The 17,263-nt window shown below is 33.0% G+C and overlaps 1 protein-coding gene across 1 annotated transcript; it reads left to right on the top strand.

The window, feature by feature from the left end:
- The first annotated feature begins 1,146 nt into the window (after positions 1–1,146).
- LOC108916680 (cysteine and histidine-rich protein 1 homolog) lies at positions 1,147–12,067 on the top strand. The gene is made up of 4 exons (XM_018722978.2): positions 1,147–1,490; positions 3,006–3,244; positions 11,620–11,831; positions 11,892–12,067. The coding sequence occupies exons 1-4, from the start codon at positions 1,281–1,283 to the stop codon at positions 12,065–12,067; spliced, it is 837 nt and encodes a 278-aa protein (XP_018578494.1). The 5' UTR covers positions 1,147–1,280.
- Positions 12,068–17,263: the final 5,196 nt, after the last annotated feature.

Genomic DNA, 17,263 nt, shown 5'->3' with positions numbered 1-17,263 from the left:
TTCGCCATATTGGATCGAGTTTAAAGAACAAGAAACTCAATTTAAAATTTAATTTTCTATACGGTCATATTTTTTTTGTCCAGGTAATAATTTCTGCAAATTTAACATTAATCCGTGACAGAATGCTTGGACTACAACGCTTGTAAATCTTTTCCGCGGTTTTTACGGTGATAACGTCTAAACTTGATGTAAACATAGACCTTACAAACTTAATTTACAAGGTCCGTTAATGTAAATTAAAAGTATTGTTACTATTATTTATGTTTATTATTTAATTCAATGTTCAAATTCAGATCTTTTAGATTTTTTAGAAAGCCTGTTGTTGACCGACAGTGTTGCCAGTATTTGATGTTATAAAATCGCCAATATTGTCCTGAAAAGTCGCCCAATGTCGCGAACATTCCGGAGATGACTGATATTCGCAAAATTCTTTGTAATCGGGGGTATTTGCTTCTCTGTAAATTATTTTTATTTGATATTAGGTACATAATAAGTAAGAAATGTAAGAATTCTCATACTTAAGAATATTTGCGTATCTTCCCATTATGCAAATAACAATTCGAAACCGTGATAATCGGCACAGGCACAACACAGAAACGAATATGGTGGGTGGGGTGATTAGAATTTATTAACAGACTTATTTATATTTAAAATCAATCAACGAGTGTATAGAGACTATAGGAAGATTGTTGTTAAAAATAAAATGGTAATAATTAACCATAACCACACACTTTAACCATGGACAACATAGCAGCAGAATATGTTATATAACATTATATCATTGTGTGTGTTCTGTGCGGACACCGAGACCGAGTCTACATGTTCAAGGGAAACCAATCTGAGACCAATTACAAGAACTCCCAATAATGCCAACTGAACAATAGCACTTTCAAAATACGTTAGAAAAACTTAACAGTTTAAAAGGCTAAGAAGTCGCCCAAAATGAATGTCAATCGCCCAAGCTAACTTCGCAAGTCGCCCAAATTAATCGCCAATCGCCAATATTTAAATTTGGTGGCAATGTCATATTTCAAGTCGCCCATTTGGCGATAAATCGCCCACACTGGCAACACTGTTGACCGATCAACTGAAATATATCATTTTTGTAGGCGTGGTTAATTCGAAGTAGTGGGGCGATCATGTCAAACATAAACGACACGGCGGCACGTCAGCTGTTTTCGGGTTATCGGGTTTTGTCGTAGACTGTGAAATTCTGTTGGGAGACATATTTCTCTCAGCTGTTCAGTGTTTTGGCTTCTGGCGTTAACAATTTATTAGTAATGTCAGAAACTCAAGCACCTACCACGAGTACTGAAACATCAAGTGTAGTAGAAAATCTCGATAAACATGAAGATTTCGTAGAACCAGATGCAAAAAAGCGTAAGATTTCTAAACCTGCAGATGATAAAACACATAAGTTAGAAGACAGACTGGGTGGGATTTTATGTTGCGCAGTTTGTCTAGATTTACCTCGGGCTGCTGTTTATCAGGTAAGTTAATTTTTTTTTAAGTTACTTATTAATATTTTTCGGTAAAACATGTATCTAATTTTTTCGTGAAATATTACGTAATGAATTTTTCTTTGTTCTCCTTTTACCTAGCAGCAGAACTGCAGGGGAGTTATTGATTATAGTACGCTCACATGCAACTAAAATATCAATTCACAGAACAGGGTTCTACTGTGCCTTAGGTCTTTGTTTTGTGTGTATGATTAAATTAAATATTGAACTTCCGGGTTTAGTCATCAAATATTTATAATCATTGGGGCATGCTATATTATCCTAATCCGAACCTATTGCGTGTCATGTTTTTTTTTTATTAATAACATAAGATTGTACTTAATAGAAATGATGCAAACAGGATAATAATTATTGTTTTTTATTTTGTGTTAACTATACGCAGATACATGACATATATAGTTTTTTGTATAATGTTAATACAAAAATTGTTATATATAAGGCATTATTGAACTTGTAGTTTTAAGATATATATTCTTACATAAACTGTGGTGTGACATATTTAATAATTTTTATTTGTACATTTTGTGATGCAGTATAATTACATGTGATTTTATTTAATGATTCATATATTTATAATCGTGTTGATTATTGATATTTAAATAAATATATTAAATTTAATTTTTAGTAGTCATTACTCACTTTTAGATTTAGAATTTCATTTTACCTACCCTATCCTTTTATTTTTCGAGGTTTCTTGGCTATTTCCATTTACGTATTTGAACAATTAGAAAGGTAGGTGCAAAATAATACACAATGATGAAGCTGACCGTAGTATCCAAGGACAACAGCAATTTACAATTTTGATCTTATTAAATTATAAAAAAAAGAATGCATGAATAAATACCTAATATAAAAATTGAAAATATTATGTAATTCTCAGTAGATGGTTCTTATCACAAATAGTTTAACTAAAGAAATTCTAATTGAAAAAGGAATGAAGGTATTTTAATTTTTGTATATCATTTCCAATCTTTTATATTGAGAATTTTAAATGATAATGACCGGTAACAAGGTAATGTAGATTGTTTTAAAATTTTAGTTAATATTTATTTTAATTTTTGAGTAATACAATATTGATAAATTTTGTTAATTCCAGGATATGAAGAGGATTGGTAAGTTTTTCTAAGTAAATTTTTCACTACAATATTCATGCCCATAAGCATATTGTATATATATGTTACTCAATAATTTATTTAAGCAAAAAAATATTAGGATTTCCAGAAATTATGCCACTACTTGAGAGCTCTATAATTAAAGAAAATATAATACTAGAACTTATAATTTAGATATATATTTGAACAGTGTTACATAAACAGAATGTCTAGTACTATATTTTTTCACCATTTCCACAGCAAGAAAACAAATGTTGCATATAATTTTCTACAGGGCATGTCCGCGAAGATACAGTTTTGATATATTTATTTGAAAAATTATATTAAATGTCCAAATATTTACTATATAATGTGTTATGTGCGTACTTTACAGTGCAGCAATGGTCACTTAATGTGTGCTGGGTGCTTCACTCATATTTTGGCTGATGCAAGACTACGAGATGAGACAGCCACATGTCCCAGCTGTAGAGTAGAAATTAGCAAAACATCAGCTACACGCAATTTAGCTGTTGAAAATGCTGTCTCTGAACTGCCATCTGAATGTCAGTTTTGTAACAAGAAGTTCCCTAGAAATTCGTTGGAAAGACATGAAGAATCAGAATGTGAAGAGAGGTTTGCTATTTTAAAATAACTTAAGAAAATTATGACCGATAATTTATGTTTAGTTAAAATTTTAGATTATAGTGTTGAACATTTTTTATTGTCTTGAATACCAATGAATTCCTTTTTTTTTATTAGCTACAAATTGGGACCTCACTTTAATAGGGTAATTGGGCCACGTTTTACTAATATTTTTTATAAATGGTAAATATAAAATTCTAGATATGAATTCAATTTCAATTTTAAATAGATAAAGTTTAGGAAATGATAGGGTTTTTGAAAAATACATAGTTTGTTCTCAAGAATATGATTGTTTAAATAACAAGAGACAGGTCATGGCATCTCAAATAATAGTGAAAGTTTGATAAACATTTAGAATCATGGTTAAGTGAACGAAATAAATATTAAATAATTGCACATAATTATAAATGTAGCAGTTTCCTTATATTATACCCGCAGTTAAAAATTTTTGTGATGTAAAACAAATTAAGTTTTTACTGTCATGGACAAATATGCATAATAATATATGATTAATAACAATTCATCTAATTTACCGAATTTAAATCTTGAATAAGGATTGTAGAGACTCATATATGATAGCTACAGTATTACAGAATTGAAGAAATGTAAGATAAGTTTAATATAGGTTATATAGGCTGTTACAAATTGGTTCCTCACTACAGGGGTCTCGGATACGGCAAGAGATACGTGTGGCTTAAATGAGGGCAAAGTTGCATAATTAGGGGACCAACATTATGCCTCTAAAAAATCAAAGCTATCATGATTAGTTTTCGAAATATTAAAAAAAAACAAATTTTGGAAATCCGTTTTTGTTTCATTTCAGCCTTGTTTGAGGTGATATTGAAAAAATCAACTTTTTGCCCTCTATCGAAAGACAATCAATTTTTATATGTAACGTTTTGTCTTTCCAGGACCATAATCAACTTCATAAATACGACCCTGGAAATTTTATTACATTTTTTGCAAGTCTTCATGACCCCCAATACTGTACTTCCTCGGCCTGAACCAGATTCTCACGTTTTGTCTCGGAAAATTCATTTTCAATGTATTTGTTCCAAATTTATATACTTTTAGATTTCTATGTTTATTGAATTATCGTGCACTCTAAGTGACGTTAAACCCTTTGAACTCCACCTAGTTATTTAAACAATCACACATTACAATAAAACATTATTAGACTTTAAAACTTCATCACCTGGTCATACATAATTTGATAGGTTGTTGCGTCAAAATTAAAACATTACAATTTTAATTAATAATAATAATAATAATAATAATATTTATTTACGGATCAAATAGTATAATAAGGTACTTTCTATAAAGTTAAAATAAATAATTACAGTAAATAAATATGCAACTCACAAGAAGGTATAACCTTGTGCTAGGACCAATAATTTGTCTGTACTTAGAATATTATTTAGGTAAGTGTAACACTACTCACTAGTTAAATTAATTTTAAAAATGGAGAAATAAGTACATTTACAAGGATTATAATACACAGATAAAAACAGATATATTTTAGGATAAAATTATTTGATTAACTTCCTACAACATTATAATAAATGTCTTTCCTATTAATTAATTCATGAATGTATAGCCTCGATTTATTTCTAATCCATATCTTAATTTTATTCTTATTTATATTATTAATCGATTTTATTTCAGGTAATACTAAATTATACAATTTTGGTTCTAAGTAGATAAACGTTCTTTCACTATAACAAATTCTTAAAATGCATATGACAACCAAAATTCCAAATGAATATATTTTCAAAAATGTTCAAAAACTTTTCTGTTCTGGCAAATGTTGAAAATGATAGTAATTTATTATTCTTGTAACCGCAACTGTGAAAAAGCATGTCAAATGTATTTGTATGAATATCCTGAAAAAAATTAGATCGAAATTTGTTTGAATTTTGAGCACTTGAGAAACCTAGAATGAGCACGGGATTAAAACTCTAATAATGTTTTATTGTAACGTGTAATGGTAACAGTTTCAATAACTAGGTGGACTTCACAGGGTCTAACGACACTTAGGATGAACGGTAGTTCAAGAAGCATAGAAATCTAAGAAAAAAAAATAGATAAATTTTGAGCGAATACTTTGAAGATTAATTTTTCGAAACAAAACGTCTGAATCTGGTTCAGGCTGAGACAGTACAGTATTGGGGGTCATGAAGACTTGTAAAAAATGTAATAAAATTTCCAGGATCGTATTTTAAAAAAATGAAGTTGATAATGGTCCTGGAGAGACAAAATGTTACATATAAAAATTGATTGTCATTCGATAGAGGGCAAAAAATTGCCATGAGAAAGTGTTCTCCATTTCTCAATATCACCTTAAACAAGGCTGAAATTAAACAAAAACGGATTTCCAAAATTTGTTTTTTCAAATATTTCAAAAACTAATGATGTTAGCCTTAATTTTTTAAAGGCATAATGTTGGTCCCCCTGATTACGCAACTTTGCCCCCATTTAATAGCTTAAATGGGGGCAATATCTCATATCTCTTACTGTTTCCGAGATCCATGTAGTAAGAAGGGAATTTGTAACAGCCTATACATAATATATATATATATTCTTTTTTTTCTGAACTATATGTTACTAATTGTGAGTGGAGTAATTTTCCAATAATCTTCGTGAAAGGTAAATCAATTACAATTTCTGAGTTAAACAAACATTATCTCGTTTTGATTAACAAATTAACACAAATACTAACATACCAAATTTCAATGTCCTCCTTATCAAAAGATCAGGAAATCTTTGATACTCCTGTACACTTTGTCAACATAAAACCCCAGTACTAACATGACTTTTTCACGAAAAGAAAATTTTCCAAGACGATGGAATAGAACGTAGTAATGTGCAATCTTTGTATATGTCAAAAATTACACATGAAATCATAGCCTACTAGTCGTAAAACTGCATACTTTACTTTTTGTTTGATTCAATTAGTAATGACACTCACAAAATCTCAATTTTTTCAAAAACCGTTAATAATAATAAATACTGGTAAAACTATTTAATAATTGGCATATTGATAAAAAAAATTGATATCATTTTAAGGGTACCCTACCCCTGGTCCGGCCCTTATTGGGTTTCCAACAAGTTCATATTTTTACCAATTAAAGATAACAATAAATGCAAATCATGAACCAAATGTGGTTGCTCTATGTTAAAGCGTTGCTGAAATATTATTGTTTTTCAAAATTTAACTCATCTACAGAGGCCCATATCTCTTCAACGGTGCATCCCAGAAAAAAATGTTAAATAACAAATCGGCATATTTTAAGATCCTCTACATATGCCTGCTCTGTGTCGGTAGAGTTATTATCGCGAATTCTGAGTGTATACAGGGTGGTTCAGTTCGATTGAATCAAACTTTAACCACAAATAGAACAATAAATAATTCAGAATTGCCTTATAAAGCTAGGTCTAAGTCTCACCAGGTCTGTTCCAACAAGAGTCAGGGATTGGTTCCGAACCGTCAGAAATGTGCATCCAACTAATTCTTGCGATATATTCACTGAAGACACATTTAGAACTTAGCTGGCCAAACATTTCGAACAGTTCGGAACCAATCCCTAACTCTTGTTGGAACAGACCTACCGTTTTCACTGTACAGGGCCGTATTTGTCAGTTCTTAGAATAATATTTACGAAATCTTTGGTATGCTTATAACAAATTGATTCAAATTTGATGTAGTGTTAACATTTATACTTGCATAATTCACTGTAAAATTTGGAAATTTTTGTGGGTTACTGGTGTAGTAATGGGTAGTAAAGCGGGTTGTTTTTATCCCAACTTCTACGCCAATGACCTAATAATAATTTCGGATTCATTTTTAGATTCCATGGAGAATTCTACATAAAAAAGGTATACTTGTTAAAAATCGGTATAGTGTATCGTTTTACCGAAAATCACAATTGATCCGTTCTTTTGATCTAAGAAATTTGGCTCAAGGATAGGAAATAAATTTAAAATTAATATTATTATAATGTCACATATTAACTTAGAATTCAAAACAATATTATATCTATGGAGCTGTCATTGAATATGCTGTCCACCGCACTATCCGCGATAATTTTTAAGATGCAAGCGCGTCAAGCGGCGAAAGCCAGGGTTGCCACTAGGTCGACACGAAATTACTGACGAAACTTGATTGCATTCCTGACATTTCCTGGCAAAACTTAATTATATTATTACTTGCAATTCCTGGCCATTTAATAGTTTAATCTATTATTTTGGTGATTATTACCTTTGTCTTAACCGTCGTATCCCGTCAGTGTATAAATAGCTATCACTATCACTCTGTAACCTGTAATATTAAACATTAAACAAGGATCGCTGCCGAGTGCCAAGTGTGACAAAATATAATAGTAAAGAAGCATGATACATCGTCATCTAGCGGTGATATCGTGAATCGAAATTCTTAAAACTGATTAAAGTAATATCTGTGCTCTGTGATGCTTATTTATGATCTTTTAATAACAAATGCAATAATGCAAATTTTGGGGGTTATTTGCAAATCGACATCCCTGAAAATGTTGCTCCCCTGGCAAATTTCTGACGTTAAGTCAATCCTGGCAAATTTACTGGCAGGACTCTTTATTCCTGGCAAATGCCAGTAATTACTGGCAAAACGGTAACCCTGGCGAAAGCGGTAAGCTCCGAGACAAGGTAATTTTGTCATCGCCATTCGTATTTACAGATTCATTTGAACAACATTCATTTTATTTCCCATTATTATTAGTAATTTTGTTATTAAACTGCGGTTATTTGCCTTTTGTGATATTTTATAGGTTTCAAATATTTCATAAATAAATTTTAATGTAAGTATTTATGTCTACCTTGTTTGTTTCTAGCTTCTAGCATTACAATTTAATGTACATTTTTTGAGGTTATAACTATGACGTTATCCGTTGTGGAATACCAACATTTCCTATTTAAGTGCCAACGAAAACTCTCATTCACATGCTCTCGTTGTATATCAGAAAGAGAAGCAGTTTTTAACGCTGGTCATGTGGTACTATGTGGGTAAATTGGGCAAAGTGATTTAAATTTAGAAACTTATTCATTGTGTCTGTAAACTAGTGCCCTTACTAACAATGCTCTTGAAATTCAGGGAGTATTGTCTATCGACAATAATATTTTCAAAATTTCTTCAATTTGATGAAAACTTAATTCTGAATTTTTCTTGGATCATGAAGAACAACCATGAACTGAACAATAATAGTTCGACAATTTCTTCTATTTATCCATAACCCTATATAATGTCAATAACTGCTGAAGTTTTCCTCACACTATTTTTTTAATATAACTGTTCAAAAGCAAACACTATACACAGTTTTATATAAAATACAAAACGAAATGTCACATACAAGAAATGTTTACCTTGTTTCACTAGTATTACTTGTCACCGCCAGAGGGCGAGCTCTTAGCTGCATTCGCGGATAGCGCAACAAAAAAATGAGCTCATAGAGGCAATTCACCCTCGGAATTCATCACATTACGAATGCAATAAATAAAACACAAGGGATTATATTTAGAATTTACCAGTCGTTTCGCCGATGTAGAAACATATTTAATACTGCTTTGAATTTTAAGTTAATAGGTACGTGACATAATAATATTAATTTAAAATTCATTTCCTAGCCTTAAGAAACTAAATTTCTTAGATCAGAAGAATGGTCTCCTAATCAACTGAGATTTTCATTAAAACGATATGCTCTACTGATTTTCAACAAGTATACCTTTTTTTATGTAGAATTGTCCACGGAATCTAAATGATTTGCGCTGTTTAGAATTTAATTAGCCAAGTGTTTTAATAATCAGCTTTTGCACCATTTACTGCCGATTGTAGATTAAATTAAACTGGGCTTTAAGAATACTGTTTAGGGATTTTATTATGCTGCTAACTTATGTCCAGTTATGTTCGGAAAGAAATAATCTCAAAGTCAAATTCTCAAACCTAACATAATAACCTAATTTACTTTATTGTGGGTTTGTAATTTTTATGTATCTCTGATAAAGCAATTATTAAGCTTAAGATAAAGCAATTAATTATTAATTGCAAGCTATTGCAATTGATACTCAATTATTCTGGACCCTGTTGATACATATGTCAATCCCTGAAAGTCTGCGATGGCAGACAAATGACCAGTACAAGCATAGAACCGAAGAGCAGTCGGCAATTGTTGGATAGGAGATACACTATTATTCCTAGAAATACAAAATTATATTACGAATCAAAACTTTTTATAACTCCAAAATTCTGATTGCCAGTTGCATTGTGTTCATGCCAACGTATTCGTAAAACTTACATCTCACTTGAATATTCCAACTCGTCTTCAATTAAAGTTAGCAGATATAATGTGGTCTCTTTTGTCAACCTAAATCTGCGGAAAAAAGTCATATTGTCTAGCTCTAGATAATGAAATAGATCATTTCTAATATATATTTGTGTCTATAATTTCCAATCCAAAGTCTATAATTTCGTGAATATCAAAATCATCCAATACATCAAAGTCAGAATCTGAATCCATTTCATAATGATGTCTTAACACCACTCACTCATTCACAGTCCACAGGTAAAAGGAAGAAATACCAATTTAAAAGTTATAACTAGCAGCTAAGTACTGTCAATAGTGTCAATAATTTATGTTTTCTACTGGATTAAACACTATGGTGCAAACGGGCATAAATAAATAAATAAATAAATCTAAAGTCATTGGCGTAGAAGTTGGGGTAAAAAAATCCCGCTTTACTACCCATTCTTACTCCACTGACCTACAAAAATTTGTAAATTTTACAGTAAATTATGCAGATGTCTAAATGTTAACACCACCAAATTTGAAGCAATTATTTGTTACAAGCATATACCAAAGATTTCATAAATAATATGATATATGAAAACGGTGTGGCTTAGACCCTTGCTTTATATGGCAATTTTGAATTATTTATTGAGTTTTATTTGTGGTTAAAGTTTGATTCACTTGAACTGAAACTCCCTGTATAGATTTGGCTTTGTGGTATCTCGTTATTAGCTTATAAATTATTGAAAAGGCCTCCGATGCCTTTGCTAAACAAGGCTTTCGAACCCTTTGTATTCATCCCAATCAATGTTTAGTTCTGTGGAGTAGGCCTTGCCAAAGAACCTTGAGCCTCTTTTTGTTTTGCTTGGGATGTAGTGTAGACTCTGGTCTTCTGCTAGGTGATTGGCTGCCCCCAGGGTTACCTTTTCTCTTTCTAGAATCCCAAATGAAAACCCGGGACAAACCATCTTAGCCAATGAAGTTTATCCTCTGCAAATGAGGTGAGATCTCTTTTCTGACTATGACTCCACAAGTCTTCCAAAGCCCCATTTGAAACTTAGTGTAGAACACTCGATACGTTGCAATATGTCTCTGTTCACTAGTACCCCACGAACAAAAGCCATATTACATATTTTCAGGATGGTCTCTCCCTCCAAGACTTGAGGAGTAATCCCCTGTACTGATACATCTCTCTCACTTTGGAAGCAACTTATTCTTTAGATGCTTCATCGAAACATATGATCATAAAAATCACATGCTTGTCTTTGGAGCCAAAAAAATTTGGTCGCATATTTAAATTTCTTAAAAATTATCAGTCCACTAGAAAGCCATTAAATTTAGGAACTTTTTGTCCCTTTATACTTTTTTCGTAAAACGCAATGTTTTCGAGAAAAATGTCAAAATGTGATCGAATGCATATCGCGATTCGACATTTTCCTCAAAAAACATTGCGTTTTACGAAGCAAATATCAAGAGACAAAAAAGTTTCTAAATTCAATGACTTTCTGGCTAACTAATAATTTAAAAAAAAATCAAATTTGCGACCAAATTTTTCTGGTTCCAAAGACAAGGGGGCCCACGAAAAAGTGTCTTAAGGGGGTTTCTCGCTAAAAAGCGTAGCACTGTGAGATTCCACATGTCGTAAAACCCCTATGTACCAAATTTAGTGATTCTCGTACAACATGGTTTTGAGATATAAACAATACTTCTTAGGAGCAGATTTCAGGGGGCTGTAACTCGAAAGGGGGGGCCAGTTGGCAAAAAGAAAAAATACGGGTCCTCTAAATTTGTCTTAAGAATCTATGACCAAATTTTGTTGCATGAATTTCGGGACACCCTGTATAAAGAATTAATATCTACTGTTAATATTAATTAACAGAAAGTTTTTTTCCAAAAAATAATGTCTGTGTATCTCAAAAATGTTTTTCATTTATTCTTTGGTGTGTGGGTTGTATGTACTTGAAATAATTATAATGATGTCTATAAAATTATTTGGTTTATTTCAGTTTAAAAAGTTCAATATTTCATAATAAAATAGAACTTTTTCATTAGGATTTCTCGTTGCAAGTTTGATCGCATAGGATGCCCTTGGAGGGGCCCGGCTCATGAAAGAAGTGCGCATGAAAATGAATGCGTTCATCCTCATCGTTCTGGAGCTGAAATTATGGAAACCCTTAAAGCATATGATCAGAAGTTACTAGAAGAACGAAAACTTTATGATTCAATATTTGATCTTTTGGGATATGAAAAAATTTCTTTTAATGGCAAGGCTTATTAATTTTAGGAATAATTTTAGATAAATTAATTATTAATTTATTTTTTAGATGTACAGCTCAAACCTTACAGGACAGATGGTTTTGTACATCGGTTATTTTATGAATCATCGAGGTTTACAGCATTTAGTAATCAGTGGGTAATAAAGGCTGGAATAACCAATAATCAGAAAGATCCTACTCAGTGTTCCGAAAGAGATATAAGTTATCAGGTAATAGGAAAATAAAATGTTATACAGAGATTACATGACGTAGTTTGTGCAAAAAAAATTCAGAGGAAGATAGAGCATCAAAAATGGTGCCAGTTAAACTTGTAAACCTTTGTCCAATTATTAATGGTTCAGGTAACCTTTGTCCAATTACACAGGACCACAAAAAAAAATTGACGAAAGGTCTCCTCGGCCAAACCTATTGTATTATATGTTTTTTGGGTCGCTGAAACCGAATCTGCAACTCATTTGGTCCCATCACGTAAGAGTTTTTTTCTAACCTCAAAAAATAGCTGAAAATTGGTAGAATTCAACAAAATCAACCCTGCAACCTGTTAAAACCTTATAACTCCACATCCTTATGATCCCGAACGAGCTCGACAAGCCGTAAAATGATAACTCGCCACCGTAAAAATACATAACCTCAAAATTGGATGAGCCCAAAACCCAAAAAGCAAAATAAGCAGCGAATAAACTTACACATAGGGCACAAACCTTCATTTTTGAATAGTAAACTCTTTTAACCTGAAACCCCATAACCTGAAAACACGACAAGGCCTCAATCTGAAACCTCAAAACCCCGAAGCTGAATAACCCGAAAAACCCAAAACTTCAAAATCAGGGCTGGCATTAATAAGGGTGAGGGTGGCGATCACTTCGAGCAACACACATAAGCAGCGAGACACACACTTCGAACAAAGAAGCCACTGGCCGAACCTTAAAACTCCCAAACCCACATACCCTGGATGAAGATAAATCTCTAAACCCGAGTTCCCAAACCCACAAAGCCTGAGTGCAGTAAGATCTCTAAACCCGGGCTCCCAAAACCACATACCTTGGGCACAGCAAACCCTCAAACCCAAGCTCCTAAATCCACATATTCTGGTCGAAGTGAGATCAATGTTTGTTACAAAGAGGATAAAGAAGCAAATGGAGCTTAGTATCAAACCTAACCTTGCAAACTCTAACACTCTCTTGTTTCACCTAGGGTATGAGGGTGTGGAAGCTTGGTTTCATGAGTACCGCCAAATGCCTGTGTGATGGAAGGGTAGATCTTGCTGCGTCCAAGGTACGTTGTGCTCAGGGTATGTGGGTTTAGGATTTTGGGTTATTGCGTAGGGTGCCCCTAGGGTATGTGGGTTCGGGTGCTTAAGTTTATGAGTTTCGACCAGTGGCTTCTTTGTTTGAAGTGTGTATCTTGCTGCTCATGTTTGATGCTCGAAGTGATCGCCACCCTCACCCTTATTAATGCCGGTCCTGATTTTGAAGTTTTGGGATTTTAGAATTATTCAGATTCGGGGTTTTGAGGTTTCAGATTGAGGCCTTATCGTGTTTTCAGGTTATGGGGTTTCAGGATTTTAGGTTAAAAAGGTTTACTATTCAAAAATGAAAGTTTGTGCCCTATGTGTAAGTTTATTCGCTGCTTATTTTGGGTTTTGGTCTCATCCAATTTTGAGGTTATGTATTTTTACGGTTGCGAGTTATCATTTTACGGCTTGTCGAGCTCGTTTGGGATCATAAGGATGTGGAATTATAAGGTTTTAACAGGTTGCAGGGTTGGTTGATTTTGTTGAATTCTACCATTTTTCAGCTATTTTTTGAGGTTAGAAAAAACTCTTAAGTGATGGGACCAAATGAGTTGCAGATTCGGTTTCAGCGACCCAAAAAACATATAGTATGATAGGTTTGGCCGAGGAGACCTTTCGTCGATTTTTTTTTTGTGGTCCTGTGATTATTAATCGTTTAGGGTTGAAGTTAAAAAAAAATACAAAATTTTTGGCAATAGGTCAGAAACAAATATTCTTTTCTAATTTTTTGGTTATCAAATGTGCCCATTAAATTACACTTTTTGATAAAGGTTTACAATATAAAAAATAATTCAGTAGCGTAGCAGATTTCTAACTTGCTTCACCCTATTGGTGAAAATAATTTGAAATGTTAAGCTATTTTTGAATTTGTAAGGTACAGCCATAATGGAGCATCTTACTTAGGTTTTACTGTAGCCTCGCACAAAGTATTGCCCAACAGTGGCAATATTGGCACAGTACACCTACCATTGAGAAATAGTATATTTTTAATTACTGAACGATTAAACATGATCATTCTCATCGTCGGACACCTTTATAAATATTTAAGAAAGTATCAGTGTTTTTTTTACTGCTTATTAGCTTTTCTTTATGAGGTCCAAATAGGGGTAGGAGAGGGCTTGGGATGACATCACTATTGCTCACAATGAGGGGGGGTTGTTGTTGTTACATATCACGTGTGTATTTTCGCGCAACCATGCCCAATGCTTTGCTGTGATATGCAATATGACATCACGATAAGTAACGTGCAATTGATGTGGTCGATCTTTGTAAGATCGTCCATCGCCCCGCCCGCGCTGGCTGACAACCGCTGCTGTTTTTTTTATTGATTTTCATAAAAAAAATATTCTGAAAATATTGTTTTTTTTTTAACGAAGAAAATACACGTGGTGTTAGCTAGGAGGGGGAGGAAGGGTGTAAAAAAAGTGGCTTAAAAACCTCACGTGATTAATGGACGACCTCTAAGATGTGGTGCACCATTGCAGCCACACATATTTAATTCAATGGCTGCATTTACTGGCACTAGTGCGGAGGTACTATGCTAGATGTAATACTACGTATGGTCCGTTATGGTTGCCTACTAAAAAATCAGAACTTTGCTTATTATAGTCTTTCCAAAGTCAGTTGAACATGCAAAAAAAACGCCTGGCCTTTCATAGGCGTCCCTAAAAAAGTTTTCCACTAAAGGTAAAAAATTATAATAATTTGTATATTTTGTATTTGTTTATGTATAAAATTTTTATTATACAGGGTGTCCAGTAACTATGGGGAAAAAATAAAGGGTTATATAGAGCAGGTCAAACTTCATATAAACTTTTTACCTAGGTGCCATTGTTGAGGAGTTATTGTCACTCAAAGTAAGAAGTTGAAAAATGAATATTGCCTATAATTTCTAAGGGGTTACTTTGATTAACTTGAAATTTGTGGGATCAAAGCAACTCATTCAAATGTACCTTTGTACATTTAAAATTGAATCAAATATTTTTTATTATACAAGGACGGTTGAAATTATGTTCTAAAATTTACGCAACTTTTACAGAACTGTCAAATTTGACATTTCGCCCTCGCAGGCAGATAGCCCTGTTACTTTTTTCCAAAAAAGGTATACTTTATGACTTATGAAAAAATGAACGGTTGTCAAGATAATTAAATTTTTGTATTTTGTGTATAGCCACAACCGGGGACACAACGCAACAGAAAAAAGTTAAGAATGAAACATGGATTAAAAGAGGTTACTTTAGTAAATGCTCGATATGTCCTCCATCTAGTTCAATGCACTTCCTTATTCTTTTAAGATTATTTTGTTGCATTTTAAATATCATTTGTGGATTCTGTTTAATTTCATTACAATGTATTCTTGTCATCAACTCTTCTCTTGTATAAACCGGAGTTGAATACACCAATTCTTTTAGGTAATCCCACAAGAAGAAGTCAAGGGGGTTAAGATCTGGTGACCTAGGTGCCCATAAGTGTGGTCCGCCTCGCCCAATCCACCTATCACCAAATGTTGCGTTGAGGTAATTTCTAACTTCACGACTGAAGTGGGGCGGTGCCTCATCATGCATGAAATACATCTCCTGTCTTGTTTGCAATGGCACATTTTCTAGTAGTAGATTTAGATCGTGTTGTAAAAAGTTCAAATATCCGGCACCGTTTAATCTATCCGATAAGAAAAAGGGGCCTATTAATTGGTTACCGATTATTCCTGCCCATACATAACTATGAATCTTTGCTGATGTGTGTCTTGTATGACTAAATGAGGGCAGACCACACTTATGAGCACCTAGGTCACCAGATCTTAACACCCTTGACTTCTTGTGGGGTTACCTAAAAGAATTGGTGTATTCAACTCCGGTTTATACAAGAGAAGAGTTGATGGCAAGAATAGAACATCATTGTAATGAAATTAAACAGAATCCACAAATGCTATTTAGAGTGCAACAAAGTAATTTATTTATTTATTTATTTATTTATTTATTTATTTATTTATTTATGGAGAAGGGACAAACACAGGCTTTATAGCCCAAAACTATGTCCACAAATTAAAGCTAATTGAACATAAAAGTACAGAAAAGATTATTATAATAGAAAATGTTAATTTACAATAATAGTTCCCTTTAAAAATCTTTTAAAACTAATGAGCGAGGAATGAAAAATATCTAGAGTACTACAGTATAAGTTAAAATGTCTGCATATTCTGTTTAAAGGAGAGTTTTGACCAGAATTAGTTCGATAAAAAGTCTCATGAAATAGTGCATTTACTCTAAAATCATGTTGTGGTACATGTAAACAGATCAAGGCTAATAAATCTGGGGAATCGATAAAATCATTAAGAAGCTTATACAAATGTAACGTACTTTACTTGGTTTTGATTTTTGGTGGTGACGGTTCGGTTCAGACGTTACTTGTGGCCGCCCCCGGTATACTACCAACTCTAAACGGAATCTTAATTCACAATTGCGAATTCTAATTAGAATACTAGATTTATTGACGTCACTGACGTCCCTATTTGGACGCCTTATTTTATGACGACCCTTGACTACTAGTTTATCGGCAGCGGTGGTTGGCAGCCGGCGGTGGTGAATGACGTCGCAGAAACGTACTCCGGATTAAATCTTTTTGTTCGGATTGTCTCGGGCGCCAGTTTCCCTATCTTTTACGTGGGGGAAACTTCACGTGAAACCTTACCCTCGGTTTAGAGTAAGTACTCGGGATAGCTGCAGTGAAGAAAGTTTAATTCCAGGGGTCTGTTATTTCTCTTACTTTTAATCAAAGTAGTTCTCCGAGTTTAGTGTTATTTTACTTTTAAAATAAACGGTCTTATCAGTGTAGGTCACAAAAAGATACTGCGACTTTTTACTGATCGGAATTTACCAATCTTATCGGTGTTAAGAATGAATACAAACTGGAAATATATTTACTAGATTTATTTTCTATTAATAAGACCTATTGAAACAAACAAACAAAAGTAAAATAGATTCTAATTACAATTATTATCACTAACTAAACTCAGGAATATACAATTAATTACAAGCGGTGTAATCAAAATAAAATGGGTTAGAGCAATTATTATTACGACGGATTTAAAATGCCTGCGGTTTTCGGTGCTGTAAATAAATACAAAATT

This window comes from Anoplophora glabripennis, unplaced genomic scaffold (assembly GCF_000390285.2).
Source record: "Anoplophora glabripennis isolate ALB-LARVAE unplaced genomic scaffold, Agla_2.0 scaffold2203, whole genome shotgun sequence".
NCBI classification, from domain to species: domain Eukaryota; kingdom Metazoa; phylum Arthropoda; class Insecta; order Coleoptera; family Cerambycidae; genus Anoplophora; species Anoplophora glabripennis.
The sequence above is the reverse complement of the archived record's forward strand: the minus strand, read 5'-3'. Positions and strand labels throughout refer to the sequence as shown.